Here is a 27912-nt window from a genome sequence, read left to right on the forward strand (position 1 = left end):
GATAAAAGAGCCTCAGTTATACACCTTCAAAGAGGCAGACATAGCCATCACTGGGTGGGACAACCTACCTGTCTGGCTGAGTCTAGGCTAGGAGCGCCATGCAGAGGTGAAAGGGAGACTGGTTGTTCAGTGCCCTTTTTTGCCAGCCACCCAAGAGAGACTTGAAATTTCGTACTGAACTTTACATCCCAGATATATAAATAATGCAGAACTGTTCTCCTGAGAGATGAAGCTGGCTAAGCCCATCCTTTTGTATTATGGATGACACATCCATTATCATGACACAGTGGTCACCTTGTCAGCTTTATAGGTGCTCTTCATCTGCACAGAAATACTATTGCAAACACAGCAGTTACGCAGTGAGCCCCTCAGCTTTAAAACTTCCTCAGGGAGGAGCCCTCCCTACCAGAAACCTCTTCCATCACACTAGGTAAAAGATCACTGTCTGGCAAGAAACACAGCACTGACCCTCCTGAAGGCTCAGACTGAAGATAGCCTCCTGCAGTGCTCACTTGTGTGGGAGAATGTCAGAGAATTACCCCTTGTCAGGAAATCATTAAAAATATTACCTTTTCTTCTTGGGAGTTCCTTGAGAGTCTGTTCCCTTCACCTTCCTTTCCACAGTGGCTGCTGGAGGAGGCTGCAGGATACAGGCCCTGAACCAAAGCTCATTGAATAGCTGAGACTCCCTTCTAACTACAATTACTATTATTCTTTAAATCTGAACCTTTGGTCCCATTGCTTATCCGTTCTCATTGTGACAGCAGCTACAGTCTGATTTCAGCTCAGGCAGGCTGAGCTCTGGAAATAGCTTCATGCTACCTAAGTAGAGCTCTGCTTGCTCATGAAAATGTCAGAGGGAATGACAGAATTGTTTGGGCAGATGAAGGCATGTGTGTTTGACCCTGATCAAACTCTCCATCACTAGGTAATCACTCCCTCTCCTGTCACTCAGGAAATGACCACAGCTGGTTATCACAGACCCTTACTCCACCTGCTAGCAGCTCTGTGTGTTAAACTTCAGTGACATTATTCATGCAGCAGCATGCCAGGCGCACGTCACTCTCATCTTCAGGGGTGTGGATTCCTCTGGCGAGGTGCAATGTGGCAGAGGTGAATCAGGCTCCAAAACTATAAATGCTCTTTGCTCAGGATTTATCTGACACACTTGTAAGGCATATCAGCTGTTTTGCCTGTCATAGTGCATGTGGGGCAGCATTACACCTATTCTTACCCACAAGGTAATAACAGGCAGGCCAGGATCTCGGCTCTGGCCCTGGTTTGAGACTGGAACATCTGCTTCCTTGGGGAAGGATGAGAAGGGATGACAGCACCTGCCTGACTTCTGCAGGGAGGAAAAGGTTGTCAGCAGCACTATGCTCAGCAGCAGAGGTGGCTGCCACTTTCTTCCTCCACCAGAGGCATGGAGGAGGCTCAAGACCCAGCAGAATGGGTGCAGCTTAGTTGCAAAAAGAAAATCCCACAGCAGAGCTCAGGGCTCCTTTCAGTGCATCCCCCACCATGTTATCCCCTCTCCGGGAGTGCCCCGCATGCCCAGCCAGCAACATTTTCCTCCTCACCATGTCCTGGGCTACAGGGATCAACCCTCCTTTGCTGCTTGCTGTGGAGAGGTGCCAAGGAGTGGGGTCCAGTGGAAGCCAACCACCCTGTGACGGAGAGGAGAAAGCCCTGCTGCTGCTTCTGCAACGAGGGCAGTGTGCCTGCTTCACACGTGTGCCTGTCCCTACCAGTAACCTCCTCAGCGAGAGCAACACAGCCGGCACTTGTGCCACAAGCGTCCCTTCCAGCTGTAAGACTTCCTGGGATACCCCATGGGCAGCAACAGTCTCCATATCTGTCGCGACACCTGGGATTTCGGCAGCCCCATGGCAGCCCTACCACCCCTTGCTGGTTGGCCTCAGTTCAACACCTTCTCCGAGAAGTGTCCCAGCTTCCCTTCCTCCTGCACTGGCCGGAAGGCCTGGCTGTGGCAGGATGGGCTCTGCTCTTGGGACAGGGATCCGGCAGGCCACCGTGGTCCCCCACTCCCCGTGGCCGGGCAGGAGCCCTGCTGCAGCTCCGCACACTTCTCCTTGTAGTGCTGGGCATTGCCGGCAAACGTCTCACAGCGGCTGAGGTTTTCCTCCTGCACCGGGCTGCCCACGTTCTCCTCACTTGGCCCCGAGGCCGCTGCGCCCTCCTGGGAGTTCTGGCTAAGGTAGACAACGATGATGTCGCCCTTGAAATTCATTACTTGTCCGCTTGAGATGAAGGTGGAGTTACTGTTTCCAGTCACATTTCCTGGGGAAGGAGAGGGAGAGAAGACACATGTGATTAGTGTTTTCCCCTCACAAGATGGACGCTCAGCACTGTGAATTTAATCCGTGGTGGCTTTACTCTTGTTCCATTATTTTTTCCCCGTGACACAAGGATGCTCTTTCAATCTATGCCTTCCACTGGACCTTCTCACTATTTCCATTTTTGACTCCTTAGGACGAAGTCAGTCACTCACAGGGATCCTGACTGGAAGGCTTGGAAACATTTTCTCTCTCAGTTGTGCTCCTGCAAGCAAGAGTGAGAGCATCAATCTCATGCCCCCCGTGCTGCCCAGTGCACAAGCTGCATCCAAAGTGCCTCTGCCCACCGTTTGTGAGGAAATGGTCATTATTTCTAATTATGAGATAATTTTTTTAGCGTCCCAAGCATCACATTGGGGTTCTTTTCCCCTTTGGTAAACAATCAATCGTACCATGTGGAATAGGTCGCAAGCTTATTGAATATATACTGAAAGACTTAACGTCAGACCATACAGTCATACAGTGTCTTAATGACAGGGAGCTTATACAGGACCAGGCTTGGGAATTAATAGACTTCCCTCAGAGCAGAAAGAAAATAACTGAGAGCAAACTTTCAACCACAAACTAACAAACTTGTTCAAGTTTCAAAATCTAACTGAAGCAACCAAGTTAAAAAAGGAAAAATCTTCCCAGCCTATGAACACTCTTCCTAAGGAATGTTCTTCCTGCCGTGCTTCACTTAATCATTTCTTGCAGACTGATCTGACAGCTTTCAGACGTTTCACGTCTTTCCTTATTATGATCCTCAACACTTGAGACATTCCTTCTTTCACTGCAGCTAAGCACAGCCCAGCCCAGAGAAATCCTGTTTTTCTAGCAGCCACAGGTGATGTTTGCACATCGGCAAAGGACACTGGGCTCCAGCTGTGTTGAGTTAGAACCCGTACCTGCTCATAGCCAAGTCTGAGTATCACTCAAGCATCTCTCTAAATAGCCCCCCTCAAGCAATCCTATTTATTTCTGCTAAACCACTGCATTGCTAGCTCTTTGCTTTCCTTCCAAGTGTTGTTGATTAACGTGAGGTGTCAATAAGAGTTTTCTCTGCGGGAGTTTTTTCCCTGCCAGCTGCATCCCATGCGTTCGATTTGGTTCAGCTGTTTGCCATCAACAAAACTGTTAGGCATAATGGGAATACAAAAACAACTGTTTGCCTTCATTCAGGTGTCCTATCACTTGCAAAAGGTATCGCGGCGAAGTTTACCAGTGCTCAGTACGAGGTCGAGAATTTAGAAATATATGTGACAGTGGGGATGGGGTGCAGATTAACACATTTGTCTAGCTGAATGTGGCTGCCAAATCTTCATTGCTTTCTGAAGGCACTGTGATGAAACAAAAGGGTATTTGAGGCCCAAAACCACAAAAAATAGACACAAGAGCTTCCTAGACTGCACTAAGACATATGCTTCCAACCTGAAAAGTATAACAGACATGTTCAGAGGATGAGTGAAGGCATCGTTCTTTGCAAGGTTTCAGCCTTTTGATCTCTTCATACTCCCTGATGGTAGTAATTACAATGACAGGTTAATTTTTGCGCTAATTATTCACTATGAACTGGAAGAATGCAGGTGATTAATTTTCTCTGAGGCATCTGATGGTCTCTAGTTGGTCAGAACTGTTGCTGCCAAACTGGGCTGGTTTGGAATCTGGAAGAGAAAGGCATTCAAAGAAAACCATTCCAAGTTGCAAGTCACCTAAGTCTTCCTGCACTCATGCTTTATGTTGTAGCCCTACACATGATTTGGGGTGGTCATGAACTGATGCTTCGTGTTCTGACTGCCTTCAGGCTTGGGGGGTTTGAAAGAGCACGTAAAGGCTTACTCCGTCACTGGTAGTGATCCCTCCAAGTGGTACCTGTCTAGAGGTTTACTTTGGTCCTCTAGGATTATTTCACAGAAGAAACAGAGTTTGCAATTTCTACTGTCATTTTAAGCGTTATGAAACCAAAACCAAAACTCCATGGAATTACCCATGGCCTTTTTCTTCCCATTTTTTAAGCCACCCTCTCTTGAACTGTTCTGTCTTAGCATGACTGTGAGAAGCCCGGTGGCTTCAGTTGCTTTGAGAAGCTTTACAGAAAGTTATTTTGCATGCATGTTCATTCCATCTGGCCACTGCAGAAGGCCCAGCAAAATGCCTGATGCCGCTGCAGCTCCACACGCAGCCCAGCGTGGCCAGGGTGCCTCAGTGTGGAACCTATGGCTAAGCCCTATTCCACTCCTTGTGCAAACAGGCATTGCCAGCAGGGCATGGCCATTCTGTGGACAGAAAATACCGTCTGCCAGCAAGCCACATGACCTGCAGATTAACTAACCCACACTCTCATGCTGCCCACAGCTCAGTCAGTACCTTCAAGCATTCGTGCCTAAAAAATGGCACATTAGGAAGACAGCATCTGTGCTCAGGTTTCACCAGATGGCACTGTAGCATCTACATACCTGAAGACACAGACACAATAAAAATTCCATAGAAATTATTATGCTGCAGATCCAAGATGGCACTTTCTAGCATGTCACTTAAATCCAAACTCTCCTGTTTGCCCTACTGTTCCTTAATATTTTCTCTTCTTCTTCCTGTCAGATTTAGAAAGAAAAGCAATACTTCTGCAGGGCCAAGTATGACTTGGCTTTCGGTTGTACCTCAGAGTCACCTTCCAACAACAACAACAACAACAACAACAACAACAACAAAAGATAATCTGTGTTCTCTTTACCACTGCTGAATTTTGTATGGACCAGGCAGTGAAACTGTGTCAGGATTTCAGGAAACTGAAACGGCAGAAGGAGTATCTGCTCTCAGAAAGATTGAGACACACACTTTCAGATTCCCACATGGCATGCGTGTTGAGCGAAGGGCCTTCCAAAGTGCTGCTTGTGGGCTTTGGCAGACTGACAAGAATGTCTCCGTAAGAAACTTTAAAGCATAACATGGTTTTAAAGAAGAGCAACTGCTTACAACTGCTATGTGTATTACAGTAATCCTTAGATGTCCCAGTCAAAACCAAGGTCTCATTATGCTTGGCAATGCATCGACATAAATAAAAATAAAGCATTGGACCTTAAGAGATTATAATCTAAAATGACTAGTAACACATGACAGGCAGATTGCAGACATTTATAGTCAAAAGAGAAGAAGATTTCATCCAGAAAAAGCTCACAACTTCCACCAGTTTTGCTTCAGTGATCTTTTTCACCTGCTTTCATTCGACAATTCTGATATAGTTACTCAATTAGTAAATTGGCAACAGTGTTCCAGTACTGTTTAGGAGACAGAGCATGGAGAAACAATGTTTGCATGAAATTATTTTTAGGTGAATGCCTATATCATTGCAAATTAAAACAGAGAGCTAAAACCACAAAATTGAAGATAATCTTTCAGACCCAGTCATGGCCACCACATTAACAGCTCCAGCTGGAATTTCACTGACCACCATATAAATGTAACTGGACTTAAACCTAATGGCAAAAATGTGAGTGCAGACTGTTGAATGGAAAGTCACCCTTCCGAGAGTTATGCATCCTTTCTTGACTCAGTCTCTAGGTTCCTATACTCTCCTCCTTCTCACTTTTCTCCAATACACACATCTGCTATCACCAAAATACTTCAGTAACAGAATTGCCTGGCCCGTGCAGTGACAGCCAGAAGATGTGCTTGGCATTGCTGGTTAGATCAGGGCAGGACAATGGTCCCTCACAGTGCTCGTACTTGTCACAGAAATCATTACAAACCAAATGGCTTTACTATTTCAGGGTTCAGTTTGGGGTTGGGTTTTTTTTTTCATTTTAGCTTCAGGGCAGTTAAGTGAAAAGTCATAATTTCATTCTTTCCCCCCCCCCCCTTTTCCTAAATCAGACCTCTGAATAATACTGAGCTAGCAGAGAGAATAATCCTATATGACTGTACAGGTCAAGCCTAATGGGCTTACCAGATGCTGGAGGGAGGTCTGAAGTGCTGCTGTTTGTCCCTGAAGTGCTTCTGTTTGTCCCTGAAGTGCTTCTGCTTGTGTTCTGGTACTTCATGTTGGTACTATCTGAAGATGCATCTTCCATATCATGGTCACTTGCTAGCGTGCTCTGACCAGCAGAGAGAAAATTCAAGCCACAGGTGCACTGTGCATAGGATCCAGTTTCTGGGGAGGTAGAGGCACTATCAGCTGCAGCACAATAGGATTTGCTCCGCTTGCTGGGAGATTCCCTGTACGAAATGCCACACCTCACGCAGATCTTCTCTGAGTCAGAGTTTGTTGCACAATGATCTGTGTCTTTGTTGCCCATTTCCTTAGGGCAACTGTGGGCATATTGGCAAGATTTCTGAAGAAGTTTGTCCGTGGCAGTGTGTGCCCCATCTGTGAAAGGGTGAAAGCCTTGAGAGACTGATACATCCTCTGTGCTCCCAATCCCTGAAAAGTACTGATTTAAACTGTCATTCTCCCCTGCCTCCATCGGTTCTGAAAATGACGACACAGTTTTACTGGCAGTCCTGCTCGGTAAGGACAAATAATCAGTGGTACTGAGATCCTTATCCATGTATTCATCTTCGGTGGGAACTGGTGGGAAATGGTCATCATCAGTCTCAGTTACCACATAAAACCCTTGTAGGCTCCCTCCCACCTCGCACGGTGCCTTGCTGGGGCTCCCATTCCTGCAAGGAGAATGTCCACTGGTGCAGCATGCGTTTCCAGGGGCAGGAGAGCCAGTGGGACCCAGAAGGCACATGCTTTCAGAGGTCTGGGGGACAGCAACATTCACGGTATTCGTGGTAACAGATGTATCTCTGGGGGGCTCCTGAAAGAAATTCAAAAGAAAAACATATTTACAAAATAGATCAGCAGAAGGTTATTTTTCTAGACAAAGGAAAAGGCAGATCTCAGTTCCCTCTTGGTGTGGAGGTGCTGAGGTTTAGGAACACTGCTATATTTGACTCTTCAGGGGTAATTCCATTCTGCTGTGAAACTGTGAGCAGTGGTGCTGGGCTCAGTGGGTGTTCAGAAAAATATCTGGAGGCCTCAGGGGCAATAGCATTTAATTTTGGGAGATGATTATTCCTAGTTCTTAAGAAGGCACTTAGGAGTTAATAAATCTGGAAGAGTCACTGCATTCTGTTGTTCCTTATGGACCATCAGTAGGACTTACCAAACCGCTTATCAGGGTTTCGAAACTTCCTCTGTGTTTGAAAGGCTGTTGATTGGTGAGGGCCTTACTGGGAGTAAAATTGTTATTATCAATAATGATGGAAGAAAGAAATTGGGTTGATCCAGAGGGACCAAGACAAGCTAGAAAAAAAGAAGTCACATGGGCAATGTTCCTTGAACCTAGAAAATGTTAGGACAAGAAATGCAAAGGCCCACAATGCCATTCATGTTGCCACTACTTGTCAAAGTACAGCTGTATTTTTGGGTGCAGCCCAAAAAAAAAGGGTTGGGAAATACTTCAAGGGTTCCCTTCAGTTCATGGAAGTTGTGCTGTAAAAACTTACTTGGAAACTGATACCTTTCATCAGTAATGTCTGTTCGGATCTTCCAGGATAAAAAAGAAAGTGTAAATGCTGCCAGCTACTAATTGCTGTTGATTCACTCCTTTGTCTCAGAGGATCTGAGTAGCTGCCAAGGCAGGAGGTTGCATGAACAATTATGAGACAAAAGAGGAACTTCCTGCTCAGAAAAGTGGGTTTATTTGGTATGGGGTTTTTTTAGTAATGGAATTTGAGTCTTTCAACAGCTAAACCAGATAGAGCTCCTAGATGGGGTGGTGAGGAGAGCATGCACCTGAACACCTCAGTCCATGTCCATGGTGTGAAGCAGACGGTGCACATGCATTTGAACCTGTGTTCCCATCTGAGTGTTTCAAGCATGGGATCTGTTGTTCTTCCAGAGAAAAATCTCATACTTTTTTTTCACATCTGAATAGACAAGAAGGATTTCTGCAAGCACTAGAATGCAGGTGTCTCACAGCCAGTTTCTTTAGCTGATGGCTCTTGTGCTTACTGCCTTTCATGTCTGGCATTCTTGCCATTGCCCCAAGTCCAGGTTTCTCCCCTGTAAGCACTCTGATATATAAAAAGGTGCAAACTCAGCTGAAGCTTTTCCTGCTCTTAGGATTTAGAAAGGCTGTCTGCTAGGTAGAGATTCAGGTGTTCAGCAACCAGTGGGCTTAAGTTTCTCCTCCTAAATATTTACCCATCACAGAGACTTTTACAACTGTTCAAGCTGGCGGAAACAGGAGAGCAGGTTCAGAAGCTGTTTGAGAATGGTGATTTCATATGCCTAACATTTACAGAAAACCAGACTGAAAAAAACAAAGGAGGAACTCAAAACTTGTTTTTTAGCCAAATGTTAATGTGGAGTCCGTTTCAGGAGGGGTTTAAGGAATGCTGCAAGGAAAACATAAACCAAAGAGAAAATGCTAGTGGCTTTGACTTTACCTTTGTGCCTTTTATTTGGCTGCACACTTCGCTAGCCCAATTCTGTAGATCTGCTGTAGGGAAAACAAAAGGAATAGCTGTTACATATAGCAGGCGCTGCAGTTAGCCACAAACCAAAACACCCACAGCCATGCACAGTCCACAATATCATATTAAATAAAAGCCAGCAAGACTGTTTTTACTGACTGTTCAAGTGTCCCAGCATCACTCTAGCTGAGGATTCATTGTAACTGGAACACAAATATATTTCTGTGGAACAAATGTTTCCAAACTCCTAAAATAGACCACAGTTAAACTGTGTTCCACATCAAATGGGGTTTCTTTCCTGGTCATATGTCACACTAGGCTATGACTGGCCCAGTACCGACCCGCTTGCAGCCGTATGGTCTATTTCAAGAGAAGTCACATGGATGGCCAAAAGGCCATTCTCAGACAGGAGTGAGGAGCCTGGGGAGAAGAGGGTAAGCCACTGAAACCACAGGATGGCAGGCTCAAATGCAGCCTATTTCACTTAATCAGGGTGTACTTAATGAGGAAATTCATTTAACTGGAGCATTTTCGAAGGAAAAGCTTTAAGTTCAACACACTTTATGGTAAAGGCTGTCACTTAATAGAGTTATCAATTCTTGTTTTCTGTTTATACTTTCAGAAGATTTTGTAGGGCTCGAATCTCATGTACGCTTGCTGGTTTTGTATGTCTGAAGATAGATCAGCTATGTAGCCACTGCCAGTTCCCAGCAATGACTCTGTTCTTCTGATGTTGAGCCTGCACATTTACCATCAGTTCCCTGTCTCGTCAGGCAGGCAGAGCTTCTTCCTGAGCCTACAAGCCTCTGGGGCTCTGGTTAGCAGAACTGACCACCCAAAGGCAATGAAGGACTCTCACTGCAGAACAGCAGGGCAATAGAAATGTCAAATAAAAAGAACTCCCCCCTAACCTGCTTTGCATCATATTTGGTTTGCAAGAAGAATCACCATTTCCTCCAGCCCATCCCAGGAATTCCAGATTTAGCACAACCCATGTTTAGTGTGGCATAAGCACCCGATTTCTAAAACACAGGCTGAAATATACTTTACAAGACAGGGTTGCTGTTCTTCCCTTCCACTGCTCCCAAAACATTTCATACATTGCTAGGGCTTGGGAAAGGAGACAATGGGAAAACTACACAAGGAAAAACATTCTGTGTTTCGGGGGAGAAAATAAAATGTGAACAGAACAATATGGGTATGTCCTTAACTAAGGAGATCCGGGGCTTAACACAGAGTTGAGTAACTGTTGAAGGTAATTCCACTGAATTAATAATAAACTGAGAACCCCAACGTCATTCAGCATGTCTTTGCTGAAATTTTTCTAATTTTCTTATTTTACTGTTTATTCTACTTCTTTCTAATATTTCCCCCATACCTCACCAGAACTTCAGCTAAAAACACTGCCTCCATCATGTTTTCAAATACACAACAGGTCTTTGTCTTGAAATCCATATTTTAACCTGTCCAGATGTTGGTTTCAGGGGAGGAGGGAGAGTGGGACAAAGGAGACAAGAGGTGGTGAAAGTCCCTGTGTCTGTGCCTGCTTCCCTTTGGCCAAGGGCTTTTCTGTGCCACGTGGTGCAGAGCAGCATGTAGTTAAACATGGTAATGGTAGTTATCCATGAAATCAGAGTGCACAGAGAGCCATGCAGTTGTCACATGCATGAATATGTTAGCTACACATACCTGTCAGCTTTTTTCCCTTATTTTTGTAGTATACGATGAAGATGACAATGCCAATTAGTGCCACAAAAAACGAGACGACAATCAACACGTATAAGATCTGGTTTGTTCCTGCAGGATGTAAAAAAGATAGTGCCATCAACACACAGCTTGTACTCAGCTGTATGACAATCCTTGCTCATTTCATCTGCTTTTCCACAAGACAGATTTTTTTTCCTTCCTATTTGATTTTCAGTAATAAAGATAACAGCTTTAGCACTCATGCAATTCTGTGACAAGCAGCCTTACTGAAGGTATCATCTCTATAAAGAAGAGAAGAGCCATCTCTATAAAAAAAACAGAGTCATTGTGTCTCAGAGAGGTGTGACCCAGTCATATTCCTCTGGAAGTCCTCTTTCAAGCTGCCAGCAGCCCATGGGCTGTGCTTTCTCCCCTGGAGGTCATGGGTATAACAGCATTGCTGCTTGCCATGCAGTTTCAGTGGGAGGTGTAAAGCTCTGCTTAGCAGTAGACATGGGCCCTAGAGCCACAAGGCTTCGAGTAATCTTTAATGGTGGGATTTTCCAAGAACGCGGTCTGGGCCTACAGCAGCTCTCCTGAAAGTCACCCACAATGGGAATGGAGTTAAGCCAGCCAAAACCGCTAGTAAACACATCCCTCCTCCTCCCTGCCACTTTCTAACAGGTAACCTGTACGAGGACACGTACCATCTTCCGATGGCTCTGGCACCTTCCATTCTGCACAAACTACATCTGACTTCTCAGTTCCAGGCATGTCTTCTGTCATTCCCAGAGCTGTACAGCTGAAAAAGAAAGACAAAGAGCCTAGGTTCTCAAAGAGGAAGCTTGTCATAGCTCCTACATTTATGCAGAGTAGCACTTTCTGTTGTAACATGCATTTCTCCTGCATTTCTCCACCCATAAGAACCTCAGATACTATCTTTATTTTCAGCTGCATCAGCTCTGAAATCAGCAGTTCTGTTGTTACTGCTCTTTCTTACTCTAAGAGAGAGAACTCAAGCTTCAGTGTGAGAATGCTTTTATTGCTGCACTACCGACAGAGATGCTCTGTGTGCTCTGCAGACAGCCTGAAAAGCCCCACTGAAAAATGCTTTTACCCAAGCTTCTCTCAGTCTCCTGCCTGTTGTGGTCCTCTTACAAGATACAGGGACTTACTTGGTCCAGGATTTACACTCGTCAGTAGATGAAGCGACCTTTGAGAAGTAACCTCTGGGACATGGTATACACATTGTGTCCTGGTCTTGTTGCACTGTGTGTGGTAAAGAAAGAAAAACTTCATAGCTGAATTTCCTTTCAGGTGAGGAGAAGGTGATCATCCTCCTGCTTCACCCCACTCCCCGCCCTCAAAAGCTTCCCTGACAAGAGAAGGATCTTAGATTACATTGGAGCAGCAATCACAGTCACATGTAAGCAGAAAAAAATATGTTAGTCTCACCTGAGCAGTTCTCTACATGATCAAAATGAGAAATGACCAGGAGCCATTTGTAGCTGTTGTGAAATAACACACAGCTATTATATCCTTCCCCCTCCATTAACTTCCTCATGTCAATGCTATGCCACAGACAGCGACACTAACTGGTTTTGTCACTTCTGTGAAGCCACAGTAAACAAAATGCTGTATCAGGACTTGCTAGACTGGATTAAAAACAGCACTACTGTGCTCCAGCCCATGCAGCATTTCATCCTCCATGACTCTATCACGTGCTGCTTTTTTGGGGTTCCTCACATGCTTGGCACAGCTGTTCCCAGTGCTCATTACAACTTTCAGCTTGCTTATAACATTATAAAATGCCAAAGCAAACTCATTGAACAAAACCTGATTTCAAATCCAGCCTCAGGAACAATCCCTGAAGATTGCTTCTCTGAATAGAGACTGCTGTTCTGAACACAGGAGCAATGCATGACCTAGTGACTCACAGTCAGACACCTCAGCAAGCATCAGAAATACACTGAATACTTTGCAACTAGTGCCAGGTCCACGTAGTATCTTGTAAAAATCACTTGATCCAAGATACTACTTTAACTACAAATATAGAAGCCTTCAAAATGCAAATAGTCCAGGAGGATTATATGCAGTAGTAAAGATAACTCAGATATGCATCTTCTGTTGACAGTCATCTGAGAGTCCAAAGTGTCCTCTCTAACATCACAACCCACGTAATTCTGGCCTTACCTTGTAGGCCAAGGATGGACATTTCACTCTGTATGTCCCCTTTCTGTATCTTACCAGGATGTTTGACTCCAAATCCTGGAGCACATATGGTATTTCGCTGGCAGCAGTCGCAGTCTTCATCCCAGTGGTAGCCCACTGTACAAGCACACTGCCTCTGGAAAGTGCTGTTCCCTGGGTTCACTTCTCTCAACGCTTTCCCTGAAAGAGAAAGCAGATGGGTGTAAAAATGTCTCTGGTAATAAGCCTCAAGTTTATGAACCTCCTGTTCTGTCTACTGGCTTTGTCTAAATGCCAGAAGCAAACCCACCCATATTAGAGGAAATGTTATCTTTGAAGAAGCATAGGAGACCCTTGATCAGCACAGGGGGGCTCTTCACTGACTGCACTCCGGAACAATGCTTATTTTCCTTGTTGCTGCTGCGGGAAATAAACAGAGCTTCTGCAATGGTGAGATGACTGTGTTAAGAGGAAGTGAATGCATGGTATGCTGGGCAAAAGGACAACTTTTAAGATCAACTCACAGGAGCTGAATGGCCCCAGTGAAGATAACAATTACCAGTAGCATGGAGACTATGGTTGCGGTGCTCAGCACAGAAGCTCTGCTGTCTGGGGACCGCCCTCTCCATCAGGCTCTTCTCCAAGCCCAGCCTCCAGTGCTGGCTACCGGAACAAAGCCACTTCCCTAGATCTACTTTCCCATATTTGTGCTTCATTAATTTGGATGGAAAGGTTCTTCAATATGAACAGCTCACCTTGATCACATATTTTATGTAGTAAGCATTTATCTTCTTCATTCCAGACATCCATGTACTCGTTTGGGCCACATGGCTTGCACACACTATCAGAAGTACCAGTGCATCTGGCAGACATATACTTTCCTGTGAACGACAGAAGGACAAGTAGGTTGTTTGCAAGTTGCACACTAGCTGTCTAAGGAGCTTAGGGAAAATAACAGATTGGGCTAACACTGCTATGGACAATCATTTCTTCCGGGCACCTTTTCACTTCTTCAGTCAGGCCCCCATTTAGTGTGGCACTGAAACATTCACAAAGCTTATGGCCTGGGAGCAGCCCTACCTATGTGCACAAGAATCAAGTTGCTTTCTGTCTCCTGCAGTGGTTAAGTGCTATCCCAACAAAATAACTACTATGGCTTTTGCTGAGGTCAGCAGGGCCACTCCTGCACCAGAAGGCACTCGTAAGCCTAAAATCATGTACCTGCAAGAGTATTGCCAATAGATTAGCAGAGTCACAAGACCAAGCTGCCTTACTGGCTCACAGAGCTGGTTTTAATGAGCTCTTCAGTTCTGAAGCTGCTACAGCCCAGTGCTCACGTACCTGGCTCACACTTTGTGCAGCACCGTCCAGAGTATTCATAGTGTTGTTCGCTTTCACACAGCGGAGTAATTTGTAGTGACAGCTGGAGTAAGGAAGGAGAGAGAAGACGTGAGAACCAGTATACTCAAAGGGCTTCAGACCCGCCTAGTCATGGTGCTGGCAGAGAAGAGGAAAACATTCCTTCTGTATAGCGTTTTTGATAGCTAAGCAGTAAAAATTACCTAACATTTATGACTTCAAAGGCGCTTTGTAGACATGCTAAGAATATGTACTTGATGCTGTACACACAGGGACTTGTAATACAGCCGGGCGGTAAATAAATAACACCATCTTGCAATTTGTCATGAACTTTTGGCCTGCTATATAACCTTTTCTTACAGTACTCTATTATTTGAAATCTATGACTTTAAAACAACTGTAAAGAAAAAAAAAATTGGCACAGAGATAATTCCGTAGTCTCTTCCACAGATATGACCTCACACCAAGACCTGAGCAACTGACAGTTTTAAGGTATAACATTCAGCAAACAAGTAAGGTGAATGATTTATACTGCTGGAAAAGAAGAAGTTCTCAGCTTCCTACTGGGATATACAACACCCCTGGCTAGCGCCAGGAAATACTGGGCTTTAATTTTGCAGTGTCTTATAGCTCCCACTGTGTCCTGCAGAGATGATACAATTAAGACAACAGCTTTTTGCTCCTCAAAACTAAACCAGCCCCAAAACACCTGAAACTGTAGGTAGCAGTGTTGCCTCTAGCACTTATGGGCCTTCGCATGCCCTCCCTGCTCACTGGTCCTACACACAGCCGAGCACAAACTCCTCCTCACTGACCCTGCTTCATCTGCCCAGGAGTCCCCCAGTACCAATCCTTCAGGCAAACTTAACACCTTGCAAACAGTTGTTGATCTTTCAATAGATAAGATGATTCAAAATCTGACCCATAGCAAGCAGTCCTTCATTATTAGATACAGTTGTTAAAATCTCATTTACCTCGAGAAAACTGCAATAAAGCTTCTGCTGCTGGGTAAAGGAAGCTTTTGCCATCTAATAGAATAAGACAGCCATAGTACTAACACTGGTTTCTATTTTTCTACTTAGCATTCTCCTCTTGTTTCCTCTAAGTCTTTACTTCATTTCTTCTCCTTTTCTAGTTTCAGCAACAGCGATCTCTTTAAATAGAAAATCTTTATCCCTAAGCATCTTGCCCTTTTCTAATGCTGGGAAGGTCTCGTAACTTACACATGACCAAAAAGGTTGATATTTTTCTTTAGAACACCATCTTTTGGCTTGGAGTTTGAGCCATGGATTGGTGCATGACTTGTTTTTATCAAAACTGCACTAGCTGTGCCTGGAACAGAATAAGTACCTCAAGTCAGAGGTCTTGAGTTTCTATATTTTTGCAGTTTATGAACAACTTAAAGCCATTTTTTTATTATTACACCAATCCCAGGTCAAATTAAAAGCCTCATTTTATAAGAAACTTTCTGCGGTCTCCCCATTTCCTGGTCTCTTTGCATTCATTAGTAGTACCCATCTTGTGATTAGGTTATACAGGTTTAGGAACAAACATTCCATTTTGTGTTTGTGCAGCACCTCCCAAGAGGACCACAGGATAACGATCAGTGCTGGCAAGGCAGGAGGTGATCTAGGAAATGGAAAGCTGGGCCAGCCTGGCAGTGGAACAGTGACACCGCTCAGTGTCCCAGAGGAACCACTGAAAACACTCCTGTCATCGAAGGAGCTCGGTTTCTGTAACGCTGTTCAGGCGGTGTCCGCTGAAGCACTAAGCTGGCCAGCACAGGACTGAGGCAATGCTGAGGGACTGAGCAGCAGAGAGAAGGTCTTGAGCAACTGATTCCCTATTCCCAGCCATCTGAAAAGGCAACAAAAGTGATGAGGCCAACAACAGGTCTGGTCACTCACTTTTTGTCACAGAATGTCCTCTCCTTCCTTGTTTGCCCCAGTTTGGTAGTTCCTCTTCAAAAGAAAAGACTAAAAAATCACTGAAGTGTCAAACAAGGGCAAAGTCATCCTTTTTAAGGAAGGATATACAGATAAAGAGCGTTCAGCTAGAAGTTCTGGAATAATTACTGAGAATCACAGCTCAGCCTGAGGAGAAGCAGCAATTCCCTGGTGCCAAGGCTAGTGGAGCAGGCAAATTGCTCAGCCACCTTTTAGAAATCATCTCATACCTCTGTGCTTTACCGTATAAAAAGAGCTATTGTTATGGTATAACTCACAGCTGCATAAATCTACATTCTCTGTCAACAAGTAGTCTCTTCTGCGACTGTGTCCTTCCCCTTTTCACACAAGCCAATGCATTCACAGAGCTACAGTTCTCCCTCCTTTGATTTACACTCAGTGCTGTAAAGACAAGGCTCTCAGCATCCATGTGCTAACCCCCACGTGAGCACAGCCTCCTCACAAAGGCAAGGGATTTTGCACTGGTATGGACTGGCTGGGCCTGCCAAGCATACAGGATGCAGGGGGAGAGAGGACAGGAAAGGAAACAAAAGCAACTTGGGATTTTCTTAGGGTGGGAGCTGAACTTGGGCCCTTTTGCTAACATAGCCCCATTGAAGATGGGTTGTCCCTTGTTTATTCTTCTGCAGGGGACCGTGCGTGTCCCATTGTCAAACTGTACATCGGCTTCCCTTGGCAGCTAAGATGCACTCGTGCACGATGACCTGATGCTTCACCATCACCAGCGCATTCCCGCCACAGTGTCCCTCTGAGACGGGGAAGTGTAATTCATTTTGCAGACGAGGAACTTGCACCCAGAGGCCAGCTAGCTTCACAGAGGTGACAGGAAACCAAACCAAGTCTCCCAAGTCTCAAGTTCGCCTCATAACCCCTGGAACATCCTTCCTCTCATCGGCTGCTGGCCTGTGGGTCAGAGTGATTTGGACAATACTGAGAGAATGAGGTGCCATCAACCTCCTCTGCAGTGGTAAGACAAAACCCAACCTGGCTGTTCCTTTAACTGTCTCACTATTGGTGAAGCTGCCCATTAAATCCCACCACCACGTGCAAATGAGTGCTTCAAAGCACTCTAGGTAGGTATCCTATGTAAATTTAATTTGTCCCTTTTAAAGTGTGCAAAGCACACAGATTTGCACCAGTTCCTAACTCGAGTCAGCTTGTCTTCTAGTTACCTTCAGGTAGTTAACATTACCTCAGAACAAGTATATCTGACAGAGGAATAATTGAAGGCAAAAAAAAGACAAATCTCCTCCAGGTCTTGCGGATCCAGTTTGGTAAAGCATGCCGATACCTGCTTACCCTTTGAGCACATGAGTGCCCCTGACTTCTCTGGGGAAGCAGGCATGCTCATGTCAAGATTTGCGGGAGGACACTGCTTTAGTGTCAAGCTGCAGGCAGACCTTCAGCTCTTTGTTGGTTTTTGTTTATTTGCCTATTTGTTAAAAAGGACGCCAAGCAAGAGTGTGCTTGTGCTTGTAGGGTTAGAAAGCCGCGATGACTCAGAGCTACAAAGCACCACTCTGTTACTCGGGCCTTGAAAAAACACATACACACAGGTGCTTCTGAAGGGGGAACCAGCAGCGTTCCGATTCCTGTCCTCAGGCTTAAGGAAATATTTATTCTTTGTGCCGTTGAGCAATCGGATGGCTGCAGAAGCTGTGTGTCATGGATGCTAAAATTACTTTCTCGCTCAGATGGACGTCCAGACAGACATTTCAGAGAAGATAGAGTTGCATGGGCCTCTTTCCTTTAAAAGAAAAAATCTGGAAGAACAAGCTCGGGGGTTTCCACAGTCTTTTTCCCATGTCACTTCTGAACAAGACCCTGAGGCCTCAATGAGGATTGCTCATTAGTGATAATCATAGTTTTACAAAAAACCTGAGATGTAGAGGGACACGTCAAGGGGTAACTGTCTTGAGATGACACCTTCCTGATCACTGTAGCTGTTGCTGGACAGTATTCAAGTCATCTGTCATCATTTCACAGGGCAAAGCACTTTTTTTTCCCTCTGTTTAGTATTACAGAACCAAAGTACCTATGGGAGAAACAACTACAGTCTGTCCTGCCTTACACAACACTTCTTCGTACTTTGGAGCCTGAGTTTATTCAAACCACTTGCTTTTTGGTCCTTAGACTTGCCTGCTGCAGAACTATAATATTTCTGTGGATTTGGGGCTTTATTCACCTTCATCAAGAGGACTGAGCTTTGACCAGCATTTCTTGATCCAAAGTAGCTCTGCAAGCACAGCACCTTGGTACACAGCTAGGATGGCTTTCTGCAGTTGCCTGCTGCTTTTTCTTCTTCAAATGCAAGAAGCAGGTACTGGTTGTGTGCCCGCAGCCTTCCAGCTTCCTACCTGAGGAACTGGGTCTTCAGTATCGCTAAGCAAACCCTAGACTGCTGCAGTTTGTTGCCAGTTTCAGAGGCTTGCATGGAAAATTATTGAAGAATAAAACTAGAATGTGGCTTTCGATGGGTGCTGCTCTGTGGCTGGTGCTCCCTGGCGCTCTGCTGAGGTGCATAACAGAAACATGCACAGTGAATGATGCTGGAAATTTTTACAGTTCTGGGTTTACAAGGGGAAAGAGGAGTCTTATGTTAAAGGCTTAATCATAATCACATGGACGCTGAATGCAACAGTTCCTTCATAGACAGTCTCCACTGTCAATAAAAACTGGATCAAAGCAGCACACAAGTCTCAGCTTTGCAATTCCAGTTTATTTGCTTGCAGGTCTGTAATTCATCATAAAAATCTTAGATTGTGAATGAAATGCCTTTGGTGATGTCAATTTTCCAGTGACCAGTAAACCACATCACAGAAATACCACCACGTGGTAAAATATATCCGGGAAATGGCAACAGCTAAATCCTAAATATTATTTCACTGTTAAAAATAGGTCCTTGAAACCCTACTAGAGCCTGAATACCTAAAGTGGCCAGAAAGAACATGAGGGATAAAACCGATAGTAAAAGAGGTCAAGAGAAAACAGTAACTTGCAGCCAGAAAGCAGGCAAACGGAGCCCCATCCTAACTATTCCCCTTGCCCCCCTGTTTTAGTGCACAACAAAAAGCAAACACCTGAGTACAGGTGCTGCTCCATCAGCGGGAAGGACCACTCACCAATCTCAAACCCACCAGAGTTATTTCTAGCCAGCAGACTATGTGAAGGAGAAGTGCCGCACTGACCACTTTTCACAGCAGCAAGGTGTGGGTAAGGCAGGCAGGAACCTCAGGTGTATCAGATGGGAGATGACAGAAGTGATAGATAGCAAGGCTGGAATGGCTACTGACTGAACCTGCGAATGAGCCAGCTTTCTTTTGTGGGCTGAAAGCTCACTATCACGTGCACAGCATTCATCATTCAGAGACAATCATCTGCATACAACAGCCAGAAAGGTACACCAAACATTTTCATTGGCTGGGTGGTGGGTAGCAGCTGCACATTGTGCTCTGGTGCAAAACCTCATGCTTTAATCCTACACATCCTCACTGCCACAGCAATTGAAAGACTAACAGCCACTAGGTAGAATATTTTAAAGATGAATCAGAAAGCATAAACCCAAAGGCTAACCAAACCAAAACACGTAACAAATAGGCCTGGCAGCAAGACAACAGTCCATAACAAATAGAAATAAACCCAGCAGAATAATGCCATTAACAAAGCTAATACGCAGATGTTCTTGTGAAAAGGCCTGCAAAGGCAAATCTCTTCTGGATTAAACAGGTGCAACAGCAGCACTCAGCAGATTAGTTCTGCAGATTATTTTTCCATGCTTCATCAACTGAAGTTGAGTCTTAATGAATAAATGACCATGAGAGATTTCTTGGGCTGGCCTATTTCTGGATGTCAGATTGCAAGTTCAATGGGGATTTTCTATGCTTAAAAAGCTGTTTATGTACCTTTGCTTCCAGCCTGCATGTGGGTCAGGGCAATCCCAAGCACAAATACAGGCTGGGCAGAGACCGAATTAAGAGCAGCCCTACAGAAGAGGACTTGCGGGTGCTGGTCAATGAGAAACTTAACATGAGCCGGCTTCAGTGTGTGCTCGCAGCCCAGAAAGCCAACCGTATCCTGAGCTGCATCAAAAGGAGCATGACCAGCAGGTTGAACGAGGTGATCCTGCCCCTCTGCTCTGCTCTCGTGAGACCTCACTTGGAGTATTGTGTGCAGTTCTGGTGTCCTCAACATAAAAAGGACATGGAACTGTTGGAACAAGTCCAGAGGAGGGCCACGAGGATGATCAGGGGACTGGAGCACCTCCCGTATGGAGACAGGCTGAGAAAGTTGGGGCTGTTCAGCCTGGAGAAGAGAAGGCTGCGTGGAGACCTCATAGCAGCCTTCCAGTATCTGAGGGGGGCCTGTAAGGATGCTGGGGAGGGACAGGGGCATGTAGGGATCAGACAATGGAGAATGGCTTTAAACTGAAAGAGGGTAGGTTTAGATTAGACATTAGGAAGAAGTTCTTTACAGTGAGGGTGATGAGGCACTGGCACAGGCTGCCCGGAGAAGCTGTGGCTGCCCCATTCCTGGCAGCGTTCAAGGTCAGGCTGGACAGGACTTGGAGCAACCTGGTCTAGTGGAAGGTGCCTTCGCCCATGGCAGGGGCTTGAAACTGGGTGAGCTTTAAGGTCCCTTCCAACCCAAACCAGTCTGTGATTCCATGTTAGTCTCCTACGCTGTGAAGCAAGATACTGCAATCCTAGCTGAGATGCCAGGGAGAATAAAAAAGCTTGTGCAGAAGAGGGGAAGCCTGTTTTCACCACCTGATTCTCTGCTTTGGCATCCTTCTCTTGGATTTTAGCATTCCATATGGAACAAATGCTGAATATTTTGCAGGCAGAACTACAAAGAGTAGTGGTAGGGCCACAGCCCTTACTCTGGACAGTAGCTGTATAATAGGGATACATACAATACTCACAGACTCTTCTGCCTTGGTGTGAATTACAGTAAGCATTGCTTGATCAGATCTGCACCTTCTCCATCGTGAAGGAATTGCTGCCTTTATTACTCAGGACTTGGTTCATTTACTCTTTAGGTGTTACCACAAGGCACCGTCTGGGGTCCATGGACCAGTCGAGTAGGTGGAAATACTCCTCCCTGATTTGGATGGGCTCTGGCTCATTTCCATGAGCAGCCTGGTTTGCTACATGTGTTATTGCAGGGGAGAATATTTTTTCTGTGAGAGCAAATTCAAGGACTCATCACAACCTTGCTCCTGACCAATGAAAGAACATGATGAAGAACACGGTGCTCATAAGGCAAAGCTATTTGCCGTAGCAAAATAACATGCTCAAAATAGATTCCTTTGCGTGCTGCATAAGCAATTTTTAGGACTTCATATGAACCTAGTAGCACATTTTCCCCTATCTGCATCCCAGATTAACGGGTTGCCTAACAAAACTTCACAGTATTTTTTTTCCATGTGAGATCTTTTCTTTTCCCTCCACTTTGACCACTGACTAAATATATCCTGCACCCATCTGCAGTCACACATGTTGTTCTTTGACATTCTTGAACAGATCCTATATACTTCTTTTTCTTTTGGAGTAGCCACAAAGTGGTGAGGGTGAATGACCTCATTTTTTTTTTCCCTCCTTGGCTCATCAGCTCTTGCAGAGTGGATTAAACCGGCCAGCTTGGCTCTTCTACCCAGCACTGCCTTGCCCGGGTTCCTGATTGCGATTTTAAGAGGGGAGAAGCAGCCAGTGAGTTCTGCAGAATGGAGAGATGGCTCTGGGTCTCATCTCTCTGCCTGCCCGCTGAGCTGTGATCCTCTGCAGCAGCCCCTGCTCCAGCCTCTCCTTTGGCAATATTGCAGGGAAGAGGCTGGGAAGCACCACAAACACATCTGGCCAAATGGTGCAGAGCATATGCCTCTACTGCAGGCAGAAGAAGACCCAGAGAATAAGGGTGAGGGTTGGTTTGATGCTGCAGCCTGGGTGATGGCAGTTGGCCGGGGGATGTATCCACTCCCTTCCTGGCTCCGCATGGTCAGAATTCCCTGTGACTTTGGTGGGAAATGGACATGGCTCTATCCTGTGGTGATTAATGACTCTTTAGCTTTGTTTGCAGCCACGACATCCTAAGTGCTGTACAAACACTGAAGAAAGCCAAGCCCTCAGCCCAGATAACTCACGCCCTGGAAAGGCAAACAGAAAAGGTAACCACGGGAAGCACTGTGAAGAGCAGCTGGGAAGGCTGCATAGGAATGGGACAAAGACCAGGATGTCCCAGAGCACCAGGCCTAAGTCAGCGCTGTTCCTCCGGTGCGGTGCTGAGCCCTCACGCAGAATCCCATCACAAATATGACCACATGCTGTGATGACACATGAACAAATCAGGAAACTTGCATTTGCCCCGAGCTGAAGCATCACACCAAACCCTGCTGCCATGGAACAGACACAACAGCAGCCTGCCCTGGGTGCCAGTGCAGAGCAGGATTCCCTCCTGCAGCCCACCCAGCAACTCCCAGCCACTGCAGCTCGTGGAGGTCCAGCAACAGTCTCTCTTCTACTATATGAGCTTTGGACCGTATTCAAAATCATAAAAAGGGGCAAGCTCTTGCAGGCAGACTATTGTGTCGTACACACTGAGGCATACCCAAGTCCATAGTGCAACCTGGTCAAACAGCACTTGTTATACTGCTTTTATAACATACAAATATTTGCCTTTGTGCTTTCCATCAGTAATAATGATCCATTCTCAGAGCAGCTGCTCTTCTGTGCAGGCAATGCCAACCTTAAACCAGAGGGTGAGCAGCTGCAGCAGAAGTCAGCAGCAGCCGGCAAGTTGAGTTTCCATGGAAAGGAAGGGGACAGCCTAAGCAAGAAGCACGCTTGCAGCAGAGGGCATGATGAACCATCTGCATTTCCTTCTCCTCACTGCCTGCCTCCAGTAAGCTAAACCAGCCTCTAAAGCAACCCCCTCCTTCAGGCATCCAGCAGCCTTTGCACTGCAGAGGAGCCCTGATGGAAGGAGGTCTGGATTCTGTGGTAACAGGATGTGGTGGCAGGAACCTTCGTGGCTCTGGTCACCGCAAACATCTCCTGGAAACCCAGTCATACAGACAGATGCAGGACGAGGACACCCTTGCAACAGGGGTTACCTTTCATCGTGTCTACGCCTGTACCTCGTAGAGCAGGGTTTTCCACCACAAGGAACAGATGGATAAATGTAGCAGAGTGACTCAAATACGATTCTTCTAAATAGCATTAAAGTACAAATGCCAGAGGGCACCACTTTGAGGTTTTGCGATTTTCTACGCAGTAGTTACGCACACATCCCTTTTACCGTCTGCACTGGCTCTTGCAGAGCGGTCAGATTACATCCCACTTTTCTGAGCTTGAGGGTGCTTGGGATGACATCAACAGGCAATAGAAACAGATCCTTCGGGCCACAGTTAAATCTCTCTGATGGATCTGCTTTTTCTTGTTCTGTTTTCCTTCTGGCACAGTAAGAAAAAAGCCCTGCACCATAAATGATGTCAGTCAGTGCCCTCGAGATGGATGATGAGCTTTGACTCCTACTGACTTGTGAAATGTGGTGAAGGTTTGTTTTGGTCTCATTTGTGGGAAAGAAGAAATTACATCAGGAAGGTGACACTTAACATGAACAGAGAAGTGGCAGAGGTTTCTTACACGTATATTTTGCTTTTATATGAGATTTTTCACATGTGCTGGAGGAAACTGCAAAGCAAGGAAAACTTTCGCATTTTGCTTGCAAGAACTGTACAAATTCAAGGGCATTTTCACACATGAACTGGCTGCATTACAGTAACTTTGAAACCCATGCTGTTAACAGCGTAAATCCAGGAGTTTAGATCAGATATTGTAAAAGTTCTGCTCTACTGAGTAATTCTCCTTTGGCCTTGATCGGAGCAGGAATACTGGACCAGGAGAGCCCATGATATAACACAGCATGGACATTTTTATGCTCTTCACCCCCCTCCCTCATCATAAAGAGTGTGTATTTCAGGAAGTTAAAAGTAATCTTTATTTTGGCTAAATTATTTCTATCTTACAAAGATTTCCAGATGCTTTCAGTGAGCCAACTTGCCCTATAAAGTAAATATTACGGAGTAGTGGAAGAACCCATCCCATTGCCACAGAGGGGAAGAGGAGTCCTTGGCATTAAATCGGGTAACTGGTTTATTGTATATTTGCTAATGCACACTCCCACAGACTTGAACTCCCATCTGATAGAAACATTTATGCTCTTCACCGGTGTTAAGCAAGGAAAGCGATGTGACTGCTCTGCACGAAGAAGCTGAGCAGATGGTGCCTCAGGAAGCAAACCCCCGTGTCCTCTGACAGGCACTCAAGACAAACCACTTGGAAAGATCATCTTGTGGCTGAAGCACAAGACAAGGAGGGCTGAGCCCTGCTCCCAGCAGAGCTGCTCCACGCTCGGTGTGTGACCCAGAGCAAGTCACGAAGTCTCTGTTCCTGTTTCCTCCTTGGTGAAATGATGACGATGATCATGCCTATTCTCAGCAGAATTGTGGTATTCATTAACTTATATTTCCAAGAGTTTCTCCTTCCTTGCAGGAAATACATTGCAAATATCGCTGCCCTATGACTACGCCACCATATTATCAACTCTAAACTAACAAGTGCATTGTACAAACTTCACCCCTGCCACGCTTACTCTTACAATATGCTCCATCAGAAAACAGCACTCACAAGAAAGCACTGTTCAGATCAGTCAAACAAAGGAGAACCTGAAAGGCTGGCTGGAAACAGCATCTCCCCAGGCTTGCCTTGCAGGTTATTAGAATACAGAATATTAGATTAATGGGTTCTTTGACAAAGTATGACTTATCCCCTACTATTTTGTACTGCTGCTTGTCCAAAGCATTGGCTGTGGAAATTTGCATCCTGTCCAACCACTTACAGACTCAGAATTAAGCACGTGTTGAATGCAGTGGAAAGTCTTTATACATCAGCCTCAAATAAATACAAGTTCCCTGTTTTGCATCCTCTGAAAAGCTATGAATCGAGAGGTGAGAAATAATGAGGAGCTCCTCCTGTCCTCCTGGGTCCTGCCTCAGGGTATCCAAAACATGCTGGGAGCTATAGGATGGAAATCTGAATTTACAAGGTTTGGTCTAGAGTTGAGTAGGTTCCAGGCAGCAAGGAGATTCCAAAGGGAACAACTGCCCAAACCCAAATGGCTCCAGAAGGAAGCAAATTGCAATAGTTAGTGACCTGAAGCAAAGGTATGAAGAATACTGAGGTCTGCTCATCAGACTGCACTGATCACAGTCCTGAACACCAGGGCTGTGTATCAGGGAGACAGATACAGCAAATATTGAGGAACACAACAAACCACCTGAAAGCTACGACGTTAACTTCACTTGTGAATCATGTGAGCTCATTCACATACACATGGAGGGCACCTGGAAAGCAGCAATTGAGGAGAAGCCTAAGGAGGGAAGATGGTCAGAACTAAACATATGTTTTAGAGGGGGAAAAAAGGCCTGTGTGGTTTTAGGCAACATATTTAGGACCAGGGATCCAGAGGAAGGGCTGTCACGACCATGCGGTCAGACATCAAATTGTAAGCTGTAGACACCAGAGGGTTTTTGTTTTGGTTTGTTTCCTTGACTCGTGTTTTTCATGAAGCTGCACCTTGTTCTCAGGGAATGCGGCCATGGCCCAGTTACGGCACTGAGTGATGGAGGCACTTAAAAGTGACACAGCTGATCAAGACTAATGAGACACAGAGAAATACTAGACGTTCAAATGAAAGACATGCAAATGGTAGCGAGGGTGCCAAATGTTGATTAATGGAGGAAATAAAGTGCCTGTAGGATTTGCAGACAGTCTGCCAGTCTAGGAGGGTCTAAATAACCTGAAGGGAGAGGAGTCATTTTTAAGACGTACAATTAGAAAAAGCAAAGCAAGATTCTGTTTTCAGAATCTAAACCACTGGAGGAAGCCCAACGTGTGCCACTCACGAGGCTCAGCAAGAGCTGGCTGTAGAAAGCAGTCTTTCTAAAGACAGGGGAAGACCAGCAATGACACCAACCGTAAAGCACGCTGACCATTAGCCACCTGGCACTGCGCGAAGCTGCAGAACGAGCACGCTCTGTTTGCAAACAGCCACAGAGCCAAACCTTGCTCGGTTCTTTCCCCTCGAAAGGAAAGGGCTGCCTTTGTGGGGCCGCTGACCTGGGGCTGGGGCTTGGCTCCCAGCTCTGTCTGAGCAACACGTGAACCTCCAAGAGGGTTACACAGCAGATCTGGGCCTCAGTGTTCCAGGGGGTCACAACATGGTCCCCGCTCCCGGGGCCGCACAGGGGAGCCTGCACTGGGCATGGTGGGGTGGTCAGAGCACAAGGGATGCTGGAAAGCTGCAGCTGGGCTCACCCTACACCGGAGGAGCAAGAGTGCTCACGCTTTCTTGTATACATCTGTTTGGTAGGGTGGAGTCTGCCTTAGTTTTTCTCCGCATGCAAATTATATCCCTCAGCGACCTCACTGCAAACATTTTCTGGCTTCTCACACCCTTCCCTGGGCAGGAGCGGGCTGTTTTCCCTGCAGATCCTCCGGCTTCCTTTCGAACTTTGGGCTATTTTGATTTTAGAGAAGGGAGCGAAGGCTGAGACCGGCCAAGCTGCTGGGGGGGGGGGGGGGGGGGGGGGAGAAACAAAACCAAAACCCAACCAACCAGGAGGCAGAAGGAGCCAGGCGAAGCTGCTGTGCTGATACCGCTCTCGCAGTGCCGGAGGGGCCAGATGCCGCGGGATCCCGCTTCGCCACCTCCTCCGAGCGAAGCAACAAACTCCCCGGGCTGTGATGCGGCACCCGCCTCCCCCTGCTCCCGCTCACCCTGGCAGCGCACCCTTACCTGCTTGCCAGCAGTAGCGAGGCACAGGAGAAGGAGCCAGCGGCCTGACGGGGCGGGCATGTCTGGGTGTCCGTCTCTGCCTCCTCCTGTGGCTCCTTTTCCTGCCACAGAAGAGAAACTAGATCCTTCCAGCCAAGCCCCGGCGCCCCGGCAGCAGAGCGAGGCACATTTGAGCCAGTTACTTCTCTTTCTTCCTTTCCTTCCTCTCAGCTACACGAGGGGAGAAGAGAGAAGAAGAAGGATAAAAAAAAGTGCCTGGCTGCAGTTCCCACAGCATTTCCTCAGCCCTGACATGCAGGCTTCCCCCCCCTCTTCTTGTCCCTCCCTTTCCCTTCTCCACCCCCTTTTACAAGAAGTTTAGTCACCGTGCCCATGTCCCTCCTCCTGCCGATGGAGACGGCTTTCCCGGTCCTTCTCAGCAGGGCCACCCATCCATCTGCCTCCCACCTGCTGTGCCCTCCCATCCCAGCCCTCCTCTTACCTGGCACCATCCCTCGCCCTGCATCTGCCTGCAACCGCTGCCTTCTCCTCCCCACCTCTGGATATTGCCATACGCTGTCAGAGGACATCCCAGGCCTCGGGCAGCTTCCCACCTCACTCTTCGATCCACCCTGGCGCAACCGCCCTCTTGCTGGCTCCTGCCCCTGGCATGGGGAAAGCCTCCCATCCTGTCCCGTGCTCTATCCCATCCCTGCTCCCATGCAACAGCCCTGCGAGTGCCAGCCTCAGCGTTCTGGCACAGCTGGAGTCCCCACTACGTCCTGTGCTTTGGCTGATGTTCAGAGCTGGAGGGTGGGATTGCTTCTAGGGGGAAGAAAAGTGGAAGATGAGCTTCAAGAGCTCTTCGCAAACACTACACATGGATGGGCCCAGTCCCTGCAACACAACGTGGGGCAGTGCAGGGCGGCCTCATGACCCCCAGAAGACGCTCATCACTGACGCCACTGACCCAGCAGCAACTGCCTGTGCTGTTCAAGCCCGGGCACAGCACAAGATGCCCCTTGTCTCACAAAGGGAGCTGGAACCGTCTGTGGTAGGGCAGGACAGGGCAGTGC

At 46.4% G+C, this 27912-nt stretch overlaps 1 protein-coding gene across 1 annotated transcript; it reads right to left on the reverse strand.

Moving 5' to 3' along the window:
* Nucleotides 1-1918: 1918 nt before the first annotated feature.
* Nucleotides 1919-26917, reverse strand: TNFRSF11A (TNF receptor superfamily member 11a; the record flags this gene model as incomplete). The annotated part of the gene is made up of 10 exons (XM_080639687.1): nt 1919-2301; nt 6280-7138; nt 8775-8827; nt 10491-10598; nt 11195-11289; nt 11663-11756; nt 12735-12878; nt 13433-13558; nt 14019-14100; nt 26858-26917. The coding sequence occupies 10 exons, from the start codon at nt 26915-26917 to the stop codon at nt 1919-1921; spliced, it is 2004 nt and encodes a 667-aa protein (XP_080495813.1).
* Between the last annotated feature and the right edge of the window lie 995 nt (nt 26918-27912).

This window comes from Psittacula echo (genome assembly GCF_963264785.1).
Source record: "Psittacula echo genome assembly, chromosome: 2".
Classification (NCBI taxonomy): Eukaryota; Metazoa; Chordata; class Aves; order Psittaciformes; family Psittacidae; genus Psittacula; species Psittacula echo.